Source organism: Lycorma delicatula, chromosome 13, assembly GCF_047948215.1.
Source record: "Lycorma delicatula isolate Av1 chromosome 13, ASM4794821v1, whole genome shotgun sequence".
NCBI lineage: Eukaryota > Metazoa > Arthropoda > Insecta > Hemiptera > Fulgoridae > Lycorma > Lycorma delicatula.
This window is the reverse complement of record NC_134467.1, coordinates 6,709,034-6,727,971: the sequence shown is the minus strand read 5'-3', so window position 1 is coordinate 6,727,971 and position 18,938 is coordinate 6,709,034. Positions and strand designations below refer to the sequence as shown.

General features: G+C 28.8%; 1 protein-coding gene across 4 annotated transcripts in view; it reads left to right on the top strand.

The window, feature by feature from the left end:
• RhoGAP19D (Rho GTPase activating protein at 19D) overlaps positions 1-18,938 on the top strand; it is a 448,570-nt gene that overhangs the window by 402,532 nt on the left and 27,100 nt on the right. For all 4 annotated transcript variants that reach the window (XR_012758648.1, XM_075381037.1, XM_075381038.1 and 1 more), the window contains 4 exons: positions 1,793-2,030; positions 3,425-3,640; positions 5,938-6,082; positions 18,037-18,218. Coding sequence is in view for 3 of the 4 variants with exons in the window: in XM_075381037.1 (XP_075237152.1) it covers positions 1,793-2,030; positions 3,425-3,640; positions 5,938-6,082; positions 18,037-18,218 (781 nt within the window). In the remaining variant the exon portion in view is untranslated. The remainder of the gene's footprint in view (positions 1-1,792; positions 2,031-3,424; positions 3,641-5,937; positions 6,083-18,036; positions 18,219-18,938) is intronic.

Sequence of the window (18,938 nt, the reverse complement as noted above, 5' to 3'; positions counted from 1 at the left end):
GAAACAACGTATAGTTCAGGAAATATAGAGTTACTAAATTGAGTCGATCATTTAGAATTGCTCTGTATAAAAAATATAACATAATAAATTTCATTGTATTTGTGTCTACCTGCTAAAGTAAAAATTTGAAATGAAATGGAAGTAAAATTTATATATGGTAAAAACTGGAGAATCGATGTTAATACAGAAATGATGCAGATGTTGTTAGTATTTTAGAATGTAAGGGAGAACTTTGTAAAATGCTTCTTGGAAAAACATACAAAACCGGTTCTGTATCAAGGTAGCATTGTGTCAAGGAAATATGCTATCTCCTGTACTGTTTACGTTAGCAATGAGCAGGATACATACAAAAATAAACGAGAAATTGTCTGGAATTGAGGAACAAGAATGTTGTTTATTGATGACAACTGTTTGAGAAGAAAAGAAGGAAGGAATTAGAAAAAAACTGAAATAACAATTTATAAATTATGAGTGCTGAAAAAGAATTAGTAGCATTAAAAGTGAAGCGTACATGTTCACAAGATGAAGACAGAAAATTATGATCTCTGCTGTAGAGTACATTACACAGAACTATTCAGTTTATCTACATAAGCTTTTTTTTATGTTATTGCAAGTTGTAACTTAATTTTTTTTTATTGTAAAAACATAAATCAAAATCGTTTCAATTCTGCATTTAAAAAAAAAAAAAATTAAAAATATACGACCTAGTGCGTCCATATAAAATTAAATCAGTTATTGTGAAATTACAGAAGGTACAACAGTGAATTTAATCTCAACTTAAATAAATAAAAGAATCTACAAATAAATTATTTCTGCTAGTAATCTTTTCCATTTACTTCCTTGTACAAAGTAAAGGAAGTATTGTGATCCTGAAAAATTTCAGATTTCAATGGAAATATTCATTTTGATTATCCCTGAGTCTATTTTGACTAGTTTCAGCATGATGTTTGTATGTACATGTGTGTGTACATATGTATCTCTCATAACTCAAAAACGATTAGCCTAGATTTAGGACTGTTGTAAGGACTGTTCTAGCATCTAGTTGTTCTTCTCCCCTTTTGATTGCAATCTACTGTACCAAAAGTGCCCAAAAAAGCCAAAAATCGAAAGATTGTATTTTGGACATTTTCTTAACTGCAGTAATAAGCCTTCATTGAGAGCTCTTCAACAATATATCATAAGTGGTACTTATTTTCATCGGTTCCAAAGTTACAGCTAAATAAAATTTTAATTAATGAAATATTTGGATCTTGCAAGGGAAAGGCACATTGGTTCAAATTCTCATCTCTTTTTTTTTTGTAATTTAATTATATTGAATTATTAACTATTAACCTCTGATTATAAAAAATGTTTACAGTAAATAATAATATTCAATAATAACAATAAAAATTTTTTAAAAATTGAAAAAATATCAGAATTTATTAATGAAATAAAATTTTATGAACTTTTCATTTAAAAAAAATGTATTTGTAATTTAATAGGTGTACAAGGAAGTCATGTGGTGTCCATATCAATTTTTTTTTAATTTTTATTCAAACATATTAATTCTGAAAAAAATCTCATCACTTATATCAATAATCTGTTAGTATAAATGTTAGGAAAATCTTATACTTTAAACTTTTAAAGATATCCATAAAATAAATACGGTTTATATTATGTAGAGGAGGCCTTGTCTAAAATAAGGTAAAAAAAATAATAACTTATTTCTGAATAGTACCTTTTATCAAATTTTTATATATATATTTTTTTTAATATATACAGTATTAATACTGATTTGTAAACTATTTTTCAGAGTGCCAGGTAATACAGCGGCTGTATCATCATTAACAGAAGCTGTTAATAAGGGTTTAGATGCATCAGTATTAGAACAAGATCCTAGATGGTCAGATGTTAATGTTATATCATCGCTTCTTAAATCATTCTTTAGACGTCTTCCTGATTCTTTATTAACATCTGAATTGTATCCATTATTTATTCAGGCTGATAAAATAGAAGATCCTGTGTTAAGGATAGTTAGTATTAGAAAATTAGTACGTATCAAATTTTATTATTCAGTTTATTTATTTTTAATTGTTACAATACATAGACAAAATTTTTTAATATCTAATCACAAGATTATTGGCCTTAATTTTGTTTTCAGTTACCCAGGCCTACTATTAATTACTACACGAAGTCTAATTTGTACTATAGAGGTGTCATTAGCCAAGAATTGTTTGTTTCTTGCTTTGTATTAAAAATCTTGGTGAAATAATGAAATTTTTAGATAGGAAAAAGGGTCTAGGAATGGATAAATCAGAATTTTTTATTGCCTTTTCAAGAAAAAGATAAATTTTTTATCGTTTTCTGCAGCAAATGTTGAGTTTAAGCTAAAATTAATGTTGTTAACTCAGATAGAAATATTTTTATTTGATTAGATATTTTATTTTATATATGGCAAAATGAAAATTTGTAAAAAAACTTTGTCAAACCAATATATATCGTTCTGAATTTTTTAAAGCAGTTAATATATATATGGCTTCAAGCTAAGTTGAGTGAACCCACCTTGATTGGAAGGATTAACCGCCATGCCTGTCAGTCTACATCAATTACAACTCATTTTTCCTTTTAGCCTCCAAGAATTACCATCAGGTATTACTTCAGATGATGAATGAGGATGATATGTATGAGTGTAAGTGTAAACTAACTTGAGTGAGCCCACCTTAACTGGAAGGATCAACCGCCATGCCTGTCAGTCTACATCAATTACAACTCATTTTTCCTTTTAGCCTCCAAGAATTACCATCAGGTATTACTTCAGATGATGAATGAGGATGATATGTATGAGTGTAAGTGTAAACTAACTTGAGTGAGCCCACCTTAACTGGAAGGATCAACCGCCATGCCTGTCAGTCTACATCAATTACAACTCATTTTTCCATTTTCCCTGTTTAGCCTTCAGGTATTACTTCAGACTTCAGAAAATGAATAATGAGGATGATATGTATGAGTGTGAATGAAGTGTAGTCTTGTACAGTCTCAGTTCGACCATTCCTGAGATATGTGGTTAATTGAAACCCAACCACCAAAGAACACCGGTATCCACGATCTAATATTCAAATCCGTCTAAAAATAACAGCCTTTAATAGGACTTGAATGCTGGAACTCTCGACTTCCAAATCAGCTGATTTGCAAAGATGCGTTCACCACTAGACCAACCCGATGGGTTCCAATTACAACTCATTGCTTGCTCCAATAATAACTTTATTATGTACATTTATAAAAAAATATTCATAACATCATAATCTAGTAAATGAATATAGCGGTGACATTTTAATCGGTCAAATATTTTTAAACCTTTAGAAATCTTTAATTATTCAATTTGTAAGCATCAGTTGTAATTATTATACATTAGTATAAATATTATTTATAATTATTGTAATTTCAGGTCCATGCATTGCCAGATCACCATTATGAAACATTACGTTATTTAATGCAACATCTAAAAAGAGTTGTCGATCATTGCGCTATTAATAAAATGGAAGCCCGTAATCTGGCGATTGTATTCGGTCCAACACTTATTAGAACTGGTGATGATAATATGGTTACTATGGTTACCGATATGTCACATCAATGTAGGATCGTCGAGACACTTATACTTCACGTAAGTAATATTTTATTTATATTTGTTTCATGATTTTTAAGTCTTTTCTTTTTGGTAACTGACGATTCAATAATAATCTATGTTTGCAAATCATTTTCACTAAAGTTTCTGAATTAAGTTATGTCAAATTGAGAAAATAAAAACATTGTACCGCTGATATAATGAGATTGAGTATTAATTAATGCAAAAGTATGTATGTTAGAGGGACACAGAGAATTACAACTGCTCTACCCTTGCAGGAGATTGACAGTTTAGTGCAGTGGCTTCTCGGTACTGTCTCCTGATCACCATTCTGTTATATTCTAATTATTACTACGTTCTGATCTGTCAATCCATTAATATTTCTTGCTACTGGCTTAAAATCAGCATACCTGCGTTAGATGTCTGGAGACTTCTTCTGAACATTATATGAATCGGTCAATATAAATTCTTTTTTATTGTTATGCCAATTTTTATGGTGGAGTAATGGGTCTCTAAGTTCAGAGATTGTGAGTTTGGTGCCATTCTGGCATGGTATTTTTTTCACGTGGCAAAATTCATTATCATCAATCAATAATTCTAATCGGTTGTCAGCCTGTTTTTTCTTTACAAATAAATAAATTGTAAATAAGAACTATTTATTTATAATTATAGCTATTAAACAAAGTATCATTAACAGTGTTTTTTTGTAATTTGTAAATGAAAATACTAAATAGAAATATGCATAACAAAGAATATGTTGAGGAAATTTGTATTAGGCTGTCTTATATTTTGTGTATTATAACAGATAAAGTTTACTGATATGCAGGTTACATGTTTTTACAAAGACATGTTCCTCATGGTATAATCTTATATTATGATTCATTCTAATAACTTTTCTTCTTTTCAGTTTTTGTCTTCTTAGAAAAATTTATCTATACTCACATGCAAAATTTAAAACTTTTAAGTTCAGCTGTAACTCTTGTAAAGTGAAAAATATTTTTAAGAATCTCTATTGTTGGTATTGAAGCTTTATGAGAGATAATTGTAAATGTTCAATACTTTTGAATCGTGGGTTAAGGAATATTTTTAACACTCTCTTAGCCCTGTTAATTGTAATCATCTTACAAAAGAAGAAGAATACTTATGGAAAAATATTTATGTATTTCACAGGAATCCACTTCTGATTTCCATGTAACGTTTACTTTGTGGTACAAGTCCTTGAAGAGTCTTGTGAAGCTTTTTCTAATACTGCTTTTAAGCAGTCAATTACTGTAACTTGGATATTCTTTATTGTCACATATCTTCTCATGGCTTTTTTAATTTTAGGGAATAAAACTCATCTATGCTAAGGGCCAGATCTGGAACGTAGGCAGCTTGTTTGTAGTTACTTTATGTGACAAAAAAAAATTCCCGATGTGTATGACAAAATGGGCAGGTACTTTATCGTGTAACAATAACCAATTTTTGAATTGAAATATTTTGTATTTCACCTGACAAATTCATTTCCATAGCCTCTGTTGTACCTAAGCTTTTTCTAAATATAGCTCCTTGAGGAACAATTTCTCAATGAATAACTCTTGATATTGAAAAAGACGTTCAACATATTTTACTTATTGTAATTCTGATTAAAAAAGAATGTTAATCTTCATTCTGTTATTTCACGATCATATTCAAATGTTCAACTTTCGTTACCAGTAATATAAAATCGTCGTCAACAAATGCCTTCAAATTGCCTCTTTTCTTGTTAACCAAAACTTAACAAGTGCAGTATAAAATGGGTATAAAATTTTTCTAGGATTTCTTTTGGAATTATTTATACGGATTCCTTATTACTATTGATTGTTTCAGCAAGCAATGTCATTGAAATCGGGTCAATCTTCAAACACATTTTTTGTCACCTTTTCTATAATTTGTGGTGTTTGGATAGAAATCTGTTGATCAGAAAAGGTATAACCACAAAATTCAATGATAAGTCAATTTCAAAGATATGTAGATTCCTACATATCTTTGAAATGAATTTAATTTTTTTTTTTTTTTTTTGTTTATTTTTAACAAAACTATCATATAAATGTTCGAAAAGAGAGAAATGAGAGTGAATAATGAATGAATGTCAAATAGATCACAACAATTATTAGTGATAAACGTAAATATTAAGAGTAAAATGAACTTTTAGATCAGAGTTTGCAATTATCATCACAACTGCAATGTTACTTCTACAAAATTTCAGTTGTGATGTTTGCCATTGTTACGAGTTAACATATTATTTTTACCAAATTTTTTTTATACATTATATTTTTTAGCACGACTGAATTATTTTATATATACTTTATTTAAAGGTGGAGTGGTGCTTTAGTGACAATGATGTTGATCAATTAAATGTGAATATCGTCAGCGAATCTACATCAACAAGACCTGGTTCACAAGCAGATGATCCATTACTTAATCATAATTTACTTTTAGGAAACATACATAAAGTTGAAGGTGAGAGTTTTTCTTCTATTTCATTTTAATATATTTAATGGATAGGTTATTTTATAATAACAAGTAGTTTTTTAATTAATAAAATGAATTAATAATTTTGTGTTCAAAAAAACTTGTCGCCACTGATACAACAATAGATAATTTTTTACTTGTGTTGTTTATATAGTAATTAGTCGATTCAAAAGACATGGGTTTTAGTTTATTGATTTTTTGTATTTTTAGAATAGTGGAATTTTCAGACTGTAAAAGTGATTTTTGGTTTTTCGAGTCGAGTACTAAATATCAAATTTTAAAGAATTGTCAAGAGCGAATAGTCTTTTTGGACCAGTTTTCAGACTTATTTAAATATAATTTACAATGACTATTATCATCAAATACGAGCAAAATTATTAAAAACCTTAGTGCCTACCCAAAAATTTATTTACTGATCTTCTACACATAAAGTGTAGCAGAAGACGTGACAATACTCCAAAGTTGTTTAAATACAGAATTAAATTCATAAAAATCAACCGGTAGCAGATTTTTTTTTGCATTTTTCTGAGCTTATATTGATTTTATTTATTACTATAATATGTTATTTTTTAAATAACAATATGCCAAATTTCAGAAATAAAAATACTGAGATGGACTATGCACCATAAGTGTGGACTTCGGTGCGTGGTCAGCATTGTGTAATCTGAAGAATTTTGTAACTTAAAATAGTTAGTTGTTAGTTTATTATGCATGAAACAGGCACAGTTACAGTTGTAACTGCATAATTTTTGTGATCCGTTTTAAAAGTTTCTACCGTACCTCAGCTGTTTATAACAGATTTGAACAAATGAGGTGTTATTTTTTTCAGAATAAAAGGTCTAACATTTTATTTTTTAACATAATTGGATTAAACTAATATTTATAGAGCTATTAATGATTAAAAAATGAAAAAGTTTGCCATTTTGGAATTTTCAAAGGTAAAATTCCAAAATGACTTATTTGTTTTATATAAGACGTTGTCGGGTACATGTTCACCAAATTTCATTAAATTGTCTTTGTTTATTCTAAGATAAATACTTTTTTTAACTCTTTACTGTAGGACTTGTAATCAAATTCTCAATAGAAGAGTGGGAATTTTTTCTTTCTCTTGTTAAATCGATGTTTTTTGATTATGCTTTGACTTGATTTCTTGGTAAAAGTGTTTATAAAGACGGAAAACTCTGGAAACTTTCACCACGCACCTGTTGCATGGTCTGTCTCACAAAGTGATTTTACTCCTGTAATGTAAGCAGCCATACATCACATATACGTAAATTTGTGTTTAATAATATATTGTGAAGATATATTATATATTATACATGTAATGTATAACATATTTTAGAATATTTTTCCTGTTCATAAAACATGAAAAATACGATAATAACATTCATTAAAATAAATTTACTAAATTTGTTTTATTTGCAGTTTCTAGTATAATTTACTATTGGTCTATTTATTTACAAAATATTTTTAAAAATAGTAAAAAAAATATTACGTTTTATGTAATAAAACATTAAAAAGTTAAAATCTAAACATATTTTATAAAATACTTAAAGGTAATTATTTGTCAATATTATAAGAAAATACAAGAATCACAGTGAATTTAATATAAGTACCTCAAAATTAAATATAAAAATGAAGAATATTAAAACATATCGTTTGAGAACCATTGATGAAAATTTTTGCATATTAAATTATTATTAAAAATTATTAAGTACGGACACACAGGCCATGAGTACATTTTTGTATACATACAGTATAAAAAAAATGAAGTCATATAAAACAATGTACATATCTGCTAGAACTTATGAATTGATACTGCAATAAGAAAATAGATACATTATAAAATAATAAACTTAAAATAATTTTATAAAATGATAAAAACTTAACTCGGAGTTATATGCTTGAAAATCGACTGTGGTGTAGTAAAAAATGGTTGAACTCCAGAACGATGTGAATTGTACACATATCAAACATTAAATGAAGCGTAGAATCAACAAAAATACACCTATGTAAGGTGAGCATAATTTTACACAAGTACTGTTTTACAAAAAAAGACCACACAGATCCTTCATACTCTACAACATCGCAACCATGCAATTGCTGCGTGGTCTATAGTCAAAGGGTTAAAAAAAAAACTAAGCGATCGACAGAAAGAAAATGAAGCAAGATAGACTGATTGTCCACATGAACTTTGTTTATTTTGATCTCCTGAATCGCTCCTTAAAGTTTGCCAAATAACACCTGTAAAATTGATTTTCTTCATATAAATCTATACGATGTCCTTGGAAGGGTAGATCGATCTAAACGCAAAATTTAAATAATCCTTCTATTGCTCTATAATAGATTAAGACATTCTAATAAGTATGAGTTCGATGGAATGGGTCGTTGTGTAGCAGCAAGCAGTATTAAAGTTTACTAGGTTCAACAAAATCCTATATTTGTGGTCCCCATCTTTATAGAATATTATATGGGATCAATATGTAATACCATTCTAACACAACATGTTTATGATCTTTTTCAACTTTTTAAACTGTAATTGATCAAAATTAAAACATCGTTTACTTTTGCATCCTGTCCTATGTTATAATTTGTATTACTTTCATTTTTTGGCTAGTATTGGTTGGATCAGGTAACAAGTATAGTATATTAGCTCATCTATACATAACAGTTAAGAAAATTAAAGGCTATTTTATTTGGTGTATTTTTTCTCTCTTAAAACAGTTTTCTGAATTATCAGTGTAGGAATTGAACCACTTTTTTATATTTAATCTAAAGTTTAAAAAGTGATATTAAAATAAGAGTTTATAATCTATTAAGGGTCATTAACCAAAATTCTTACTTAATAATTCTTCCAAATACCTCGTTAGAAGAAGCAATGCAAAATATTAACCTTGTAATTAATTATGTAAGAAAATAAATTATCAATGTGTTAACCGTTCTATGAAACTGTAAACTTTTATGTATACAGATGTATTTTGTTACTTGTATTTAATATGTTTGACTAATATTTTATATGTTTGATTGATTGTAAATTAATCAGATCACTAGAACTTTGATTCTGATTTCTGTTTATTGCTTTATTATCTTTCTTTGCATGATTTGATTGTTTTATTTATTAACTTTTTTTAAAATAATTATCACGGTTTGTTAATAATGCATTAATATAATTATCGTTTGTAATATTTTATTTTTATCGTATGTTATGTTATACAATAGTTAGAAATTATTAATCTTTTATCAGATTTTTTTATGACAAACAAATTTCCATTTAGGTGTCCCATTATTATTACTGTATACATCACACTTGGCACACTTCAATTCAACATTAATATTCCAGAACTGTCATAATTGGATTATTGGAAATTTATAACACCAATAAGATTCATGTATTTGTTTTTACAAGAGCGATTCAAATATAACCTATAAATTTTATTTATAATATAACCACAAATATTATTTATTACCTTTAATCATATTCCTCTCGACTGTAGTTCCTTTGATCTGGAAGTTTTTTTAATTGCAGTCTTAATGAAGTTTTTCAGTTGCTTCCCAAACCAGTTAACATTTAGTTTCAGATTCCATCTGAAGCAGGAATGCTTTATGAATCGATCACAAGTCGATGTAATGAGTATACATGCTGAACTTTGATTGGAAATTGAGAATGCTAGTGAAAGAACAGCACCAAATTTTATTCTCTGACCAATAGCTATGTTTATTTAGTAAGGAAGGAGCTTACAGCCTATCAGTGTGACAACTAATGCTGCATATGCCAAGTTTAGTGCTGGGATTATGATTCAATTAAAGGGTAAAAAATGATTGTGGTGTTGTAATCAGGGTAAATCCACATATTATTTTGATAACGCTAGGTTCTTAATTTTCATACTCTCATTATTAGAGAGCTCACAAATGTACTTATTTTAGATGAAGAAGAATATTCTGTTTTGAACTAAAAGTTGACAAAAATTTGCTATTTTTAAAGCAGATGTATGAAGACAAACATTATCTTGAAGGACAGTTGATTAATCTTGGTTTAGTCTTTGTCATTTGGAAATAATCACAAGCTTTTTTTTCATTCAACGGAATTGTGTTCAATATAATTTGATATTCTGCACCAGTTTTTTTTTTTATGATTAGTTTAGGAAGTAAGTCTAGCTATAGCTAAATAATTTCTTTGAATGCGCCAAGAAAATATAATCTTGTTTTCATTATATACCAGCTAAATTCAATTAAAAAGTATTAGTTGCCTTCCATTTCATCATAGGTAAAAATAAAATTTAAAAAACTTGTTCTTTTCTTTCAAAATGATAAAAAAGTTGAATCCCAACCTCTAAATGTTTTTTATCTCCTATTGTTTTAACGAACTCATCCTGCACAGACTTTTTTTTATTATAATTTCATGTGAAATATTTCCTCAAATCTTCCCAAACAATTCTTCATTTATGATGATTTGTTAATTGATTTGAAAAATCGTACATTTTACGATATATTATCATATACAACTCTTGTCATCAAACATGAGATTCATTTTCGTACTTCACAAAATGATTTTGACTAATCGTATACTCTTACTTCCGTTAAATATTCATTCCCAAACTGTCCTCAAGGTTTTATAAAAACTTTCAAAATGTTTGAAATCTTTTTTCAAGAGAAATTTTAACAATTTGTTTCAAGACTGCTTTACACTCACGTCTTGTACAGATGTAGCAGCAGCAAATGACCTACATAGCAGGAGAATGGTTTTTTAATTAAAATTTTTAACAAAAAATAACAAAAGCATAGCATCAAAGATGTATTTCAGTTGAAAAAAATTATTGGTGATATTTTATCATCAGTAGTGGATTCTAAAAACAAATTTTTAATTTCATCTTTTATAATGTTTTCATATCTAGAAATCACAAGATTCATTTTTATATCCTCACAAAATATATCCCATACGATATCATATTATATGTTGTTATTTTTATATAAATTTAAGTATATTTATTATAAATTATCACTGTTCCATGATGAGTAGTTAAATTGAGGTTAAACGACTTTTACAAGATTTTTTTTTCCATTATAGCCAACTCATTTAAAAATATACAAAAATACGAGGGTAAGTCAATTATTATCCGCAATGTAGTTATAAATTTTATTGCAATACAAATAGGAAACTTACATGTACATCATTTTTTAACATAGTTCCCTTGCATTTCAACACACTTGGTCCATCGTTGCACAAGCTTCCTGATGCCCTCATAAAAGAAGGTTTTTGGTTGAACTGCGAGCCAGGAATGCACTGCTTCTTTCACTGTTTTGTCCGAGGTAAATCGATGGCCCCTTAATGCCTCTTTGAGTGGACCAAACAAGTGGTAGTCAGAAGGGGCAACATCAGGACTATACGGAGGATGAACCAGTACTTCAAAGTTGACTTTCTAGAGCGTTTCAGCAGTGCAGGCAGCAGTATGTGGACAGGTATTGTCGTGCAACAACACAACACCTTTCGACAGCAGTCTTCGGCGTTTGCTTCGAATTGCAGGCTTTAGCTTGGCAGTAAGCATTACACTGTAATGCGCACTGTTTATTGTCGTGCCCCTTTCCTCATAATGTTCCAGTACTGAGCCTTAAGAGTCCCAAAAAACCGTAAGCATCAGTTTTCCTGTGGACGGTTGGGTCTTGAACTTTCTTTTGCAGGGTGAATTTGGAACTTTCCATTCCATACTCTGCCGTTTACTCTCTGGCTCGTAATGAAGGATCCGTCTTTTGTCACCAGTGATGATTCTGTCTAAGAAGTTGTCCCGTTCGTTACCATAGCGATCCAAATGTTTTTGGCAGATGTCCAAGCCCGTTTGTTTATGCAACTGTGTGAGTTCTTTTGGGACCCTATCTTGCACAGACTTTATGAAACCCATGTCTGTTGTGGATGATTTCGTAGGCAGAACCGTGACTAATTTAGAGACAATGTGCTGCTTCATCGATAGTTACTCACTGTCCAAGAAAACCATGTCACGTGTACGCTCAATGTTTTCCTCATTTGTGGCGGTAAACGGTCGTCCAGTTCCTTTGTCGTGCGTAACATCTATACGACCATTTTTTAATTTTTCAATCCTTTCATAGACACTCAGTTGTGGCAACACACTGTTCCCGTACTGTACCGAAAGTCTTCGATGAATTTCATCCCCTGATACAACTTCCGACCACAAAAAACAGATCACTGAATGTTGCTCTTCTATGGTACAAACAGAAAGCGGAGCAGCCATGGTTAAAGGCAGAGCTGCGACAATGGACTGACCTAGCAGCATCAAACCTGCACAGACATAACAACAATTAAACCATGCATGTCATCTACGCAACACGACAGTACTACAAACGTAAACAAAAGTATAACTAAATTGCGGGTAATAATTGACTTACCCTCGTATTAAACCTCATTGATAACAATATATAATTACATGTGCTAATTTCCACAGATTTCACCATTAGCTCACACAACCATGATATAACATCCTTTTATAGTTTTGGCCTCTGTTAGAATGCCACCAATGCAAATGCCTTGGCAGACATTTGCATCAGTGTATTTACACAACTTACTACTACTTACTTACTGCCTTCATACGGCCTCTTCTAATCACAATCACCTACCATAACTTATAACCCTCAATTATTGAAATAATCAATTTACAAAAGTGCAATCCCATGCCTTCCTCTAATAATTCAAAAAGTTCCCATATCTAACTTCAGTTAGACTATGCACTCAGATTATTACTTGACTGAAGCTTTTAAACACCAAAAATACTTGATCATACCAACAAAACAAGTGTTCATCGCAACAACAATTTTGTCCTACAATTCAAATTAAGTTATCTTGATTTACTAAAAAATCAAGAAACAAATTCACTAATTTAATAACTTTATAATGAAAACATATCCTTATCTCACTCTGCTGCGGTACACTTTGAGGAGCGAGGTCAATGCCTACACCCTCCCACATTGCAGCTTCATCACAGAGTTCTTAACACATCCATTCTTATCCTAATAGCGAATATCTCGACTAACCGGTGCTTGATGCTTTATTTATCAATCATTACAAATCATATTTTTAATGTTCTCTTAAACAGTGAGATTTAAGAAAAAGTCAGAGTGTCATGTCTAGAGAATATGGAGGCTGCGATATCAGTATGTTGTTATTTTTTGCTAAATAATCACAAATTGATATTTAGCTAGAGCATTATTGAATAAATGTGGCAAGAATTTTTTGCCACATTTGCATTCATTTTCTTAGGATAACCAGCATGAATTCCCAAGTAATACTGTTTGATGATCATACAAACTTTATATTGTATGAAAATCACTACAAACACTTAAATATGTTGCTCTCAAATAACGATAACACGAAAACTAAACGAGATATCAATAATCCAAGAACTTGTGGTTACAGAGGAGGTTATGGGGAATACAATGCTGCCAACTGTACATCTCTAAATATCTGCATTGGCACATAATTAAAACTGTTCAGTTATTTTCTGAACACCTCATATTTCATTTTAACACAAAATGTAATGCAAATGCTTTATTTGTTTTCATACAAGATGAACTGTCACTTGACTGCAAAATTTGAATTAAGCATCATATATGACTGTGATAAATAGACGAACTCGGTCAAAAAGATAATGTGGAGAATTAAAACATATTTTTTTTATCCCACCTTGTAATTGTAATTAATATAATTAAAAATGTATGCAGAATGTCTGGTTTTTTTGTTTGCAACATACTTTTCAAAGCATCTAGAGTATTAAATTGTAGTAATTTTATGCATTTATTAGACTAACCAAACTTAACATTAATTCTTATTTTTAATTGTAAATAACAAATAAAAGTTAAATTTTTGTCATTTTATCCTAACTTTTTTTGTTTACGTAACATTGGTTATTAATGTTTCTTTTATTAATAAAAACTAATTTTATTGTTTCCTTTTTTTTAGTTATATTTGTTGAATGCTATGTCTTTTAAGGATGCATCAATGAACTGTTTTATTACTTATGAATATTAAGTAATTTACTTTTGTTGGATGTTTTAATATATAACAGACATAAAGTCGTAGCTAACTATAAAAATAATTAATTTCTTTCATTTCTGTTTCTGGTTAAATTTTTTTTATACATGCTGGGCCTTTAATTGGTATTATTATATCAGAAATAGTTTTAACATACAGTCCATCAAATTTATTAAATTATTACAAAAATTAGATATATTCCAACATATATATAGTGTGTGACATGGTGCTGTATCTCAAAGGGATTAAATTTTATTAAAAAAAATGGTATTTGGCCATATTTTTTAGTTTATAAAAAATTACTGTTTTACCCATCTACTTAAAGTTTTTCAGTTTATTTTTAACTGTAATTATGATAGGCTAACTTACCACAGAAGTGAATTTTCTTTAACTGTTATGTTTTAATAATCAAGTACAACTTAAATACTTCTGTATTATTTTTCTTTATAAAAAAATTAGTTTACTATTGTTATTTAAATATATATACTTTTATTTTTAATTTTTCATAGTCTCAAATTTGTTTAAATAAATGTAAGCGTTTATGTAATAGTTTAATTTAAATCCATATCAAAACATCTTTTCTCCATCTAATGACATTTTTAAGCAGAAAAATTTGAAAATTATAATTATATGTGAAATTATATACAATCCCTCTTGGAATTTCATAATTTTAGTCTTCAATATCATGAAATCTTGTGATACCTTTTTTGTGGAAAAGAGGACTTAAGATGGGCATTTTTGAAATTTTTTTTTATAATTTTAAGAATAATGTTTATCGTTTCCTATTTTTAATCCTAACATCTTTAAAATGTGCTGTTTTTCCAATTTTTTGCATCATATCAAACTATCACAATTTTTCTTTCATTACTGAATCCTTATAAAATTACAACCATATTTTACGGCTTCTAGTGACTGTAGTTTTCATTGCACCGAGGTATTTTTAATTATATGGCAGTTTTTCTCTGGAGAAAATTTATTATATGAGGTGGTATCAGAAAGTTTGTGGACTAAGGCTAAAAAAATTAATTTGTTTTCCTTTATTTTATAAAAGCCCACCATCCTTCAAAAGAGTTTCCTTGAGAACATATACACAGATTCCGTTGCTGCTTCAACTACTCGTAAGCATCAGCAAATCTCATTTTTCTGAAGGCTGAGTACTGTCTTCAGATTCATTTTATGTTTTCTATCATGTCAAAGCGGCACCTTTTCAGTAATTTAAATTTACAGCATGTAACAATTAAAAAATAATTCAATAAAATATTAATGTTATTAAAATTGAACTCGTTTTAATAATCATGTTACTTTTTTGTTTGTGTAGTTATAATTTTGTAAAATAACTTTACAAATATATGTTTTCTGAACATTTTGTTTGTGAAAAATATGTTACGTTTTCACTTGTTTATCATTCAAAAAACTTAATTTCACGTTAGATTGAGTAAAGATCACTTATTGGTATTGTTTTTAGTCTGCAGACATATTTTTCTCATTTTTATATGAAAATTATTATTTGGCTTTATAATATACATATATATATTTTTTGAATTTGATTAATGTTTATCATTCGCTATTTCTTCTTTAGCAGTCTCATAGTTTAGGATAATATATACAGAGAGTATGACAAAGTTCTCCAAGAACTTTCATAACCTATTCTACTCGTAAAAATAATGGAATAATGTTATTTTGGAAAATAAACATATGACCTAAAATTCTACGCTTGTAAGTTACGGCTAGTGAAAGATTTTGCTCGGACTTCAGCTGCCCCGATGAAATGAGGTTATACTGAAATGTTTAGGAAGTTAATTAACGGGCAGAATTAGTGATTCTTAGGAATGTGAGATTCACAATCCTGGCCACGAAATCTTTTGATCTAGCAAGTTTAGATCTTTACACCTGCGGATGGATAAAAAATATCATATACAAAACAAAAATACATTCTTGTGAGAAATAATGTGCATTATGGATGCAGATGAGCAATTTAAGGACACCCCTGTAGAACTAAAAAGAAAAACAAAAGCAGTACAGAAGCGTGCCAAGAAATATGTTGAAAATTGCGGGCTTAGTTTTGAACATTTATTATAAAGTGGTACATATAATGCGCTTTGGTCTACTGTTCTGTTTCTAAATAAAATTCAAATTTTTCTAACTTTTTGTTTTATTCAATTTATCTTGCACCGTTCTGTTTAGAATTAAATTTCTCTACAAATTTTGTTTAAAAGTTTTATGCATTTATTACTCGTTTAATAAAGTTACTTGTACATCAAACAAAAAAAACACGGTTTTTTACTCTGATTTATTGGTTTGCACCCCAGATATCTCAAAAACTACTGCAGATACGGTCCTGGGATCTATTTTATTCAATTTTTCAGGTCAAAAATTATAAGGTATCACTGCTTTTGCCCCTTAATATCCTAAAAATTTGATTACAACCTCATCAGACCAAGGTAGCTGAAATCCAAGCAAAATTTTTCAGTAGCTGTAACTTGGAAAAAATGAAGCATTTTAGGATCGAATTTTTTCCATTAGGAGGCTATGAAAGACCTGGGAGTATTTCATGATACACCTGAATACTAATCATACAATTGATATAGTATAAATATTGTAAAATCTTTCATGGATTATTAAATCATTATTAAGATTTACATAAGTTTAAAAGATCAGTAAATGAGTAAGCCAGTTTGTCCTATACAATTTATAAAATATATTTTTCATGTATTAAAAATACTACATTGATTTAATAACAAATAAATACATTTAACACAATTCAGCATCAGTCCCTCTTTGTTATTATAAAATACATGTTAAAAAAATTTTAATATACTAAATCTTGTCATCATTATTTACAATTTATTATCGCTGCCGATCACAGATAATGCTGTTGATCACTTGATAAAAGATGAGCTCACAGCAAGTAATAAGTAAAACAATTTGGAAATCAGAAAAGTAAATAATAATATAATTTAAGAGAAATGTTATTATTCTTACAAATTAAAAAAATGAATTTTCATCGGTATATAAACAGAAGAAGTTCAGTAGTAATTAATATTGCCAATGTTGGCTAAATTGTTGATTATTTATTATTACTTTCCATTATTTGTTATTGTAGTTTTAAAAAAGCTTACAAAAAATGACAATGTCGTTAAGTTTTTTTTTTAATGTATTTTTACTATATTTGCATATTTTGGGATAATTTTTTGCTGATGATGTGACGTACTTATTGAAAGTGCTACATTTTAAATGTTCTCTTTTTTCCTCTTATTATACTGTGTTTGTTGTTTAGTATTTTTGAGGTATATTTCTACTTACAAAGTTATATACAGTAATTAATACAGTAAATTTACTACACCCGTAATGTAAGTCATCCAGCATCTCTTGAAAGCTTTAAGATCAGCTGATTGATTTGAATGATTGATCGGCTGATTATATGATTTTAACACTTATAAAATGAGTTAATTGATGCATTTAATTTTAATTTTGTTTATTTTATTCTTATTATCTAATGAATAATGGAGAATAAACTTGTAATTATTAAAAAAAATGTATATATATATATATTATTATTTTTTACCTTATTTTTATCTGTCTTTTTAATATTTAATATTAACAATAGTAATTAATTAATTAATTAGAGAAGGTGTGCAAAAAGGTTTTCCTTAGACAAAAATAAATAATTTAATTCCTTTTATAAATAAATAAATTGTGATTTCATTCGATAAAAAAAAATAATAAGAATCTTTGTGCATACTTTACAGTAGTTTATTTTTATTAATTAATTTTTTTTCATTGTTATGATATTGCATTAAAATGAATTGAATGTTCTATTCTATCATACATCATCTGATTTCTTTTTCGTCTTTCTTTTTTTTATTGCATGGATCGTTTGTTGTCGTCATTGTTGTTGTATTGACAGGCATGAAATATGATTGTGCTACAAAGGAAATATCCGCTAAAGATATCGTATCTTCAATAATATGTGCAGCTAACAGAAAAATGCAGAAGGCGAAATCAAAAAAAGCGACTTCGTCCACTTCATCTATGTCGCAGTCGCTAGGAACAAGTGAAGATACGGTCGATAACCAAGACGCAAAGCAGGTTTGTTATATTGTATTTTCTTATGTTCATGTTTTGTGTGTGTGTGTGTGTGTGTGTGTGTGTGTGTGTGTGTGTGTGTGTGTGTGTGTGTGTGTGTGTATGTGTGTGTGTGCCCTGATTAGTTAGTTGCCAGCTTATTTGTCTATTCTTTAAATGCAGATTTAGTTCTCTGGAACTGTATTAAAGCCGTGTTTGTAGTTTTGGAACTATATTAACATGAGTTTGTTTTTTTCTGTGCTGTTATGATATAAATTCTGTACTTTTTGATTACCTTTTTTTTTTAAATGTTGATTTTCGTTGTGATTAGAAACTAAATATCAACAAACAGCATTCACTCTATGCACATCAGGTGAACTGCACCAGGCATTTTTAATTTTGATGGTCTGCAGAAACCAGTTCATTGAATATGCCTCTGGCTATTGGGATTTTATCTTCCTTGACACCCTTCAGTTTCCAGGATTCTATTCTCCATGAAGCATTCCAGATTTTGTGCAGTCATCACATTGTAAGGGGCTGTAGTTTACCATCTTACCCAAACCTACCTTAATGAAATATTAATTATGTAAATTTTTAGAGTATTATATATCCACATTTTGGTTTATTCAAATGGGTAGTCTTTTTTAAATAAAATGTGTGTGTGTGTGATCTAACATCTACTGAATAATAGTAATAAAATATATTTCCAGGGAAGTAATGCGTTTACTGATTATATTACACTAC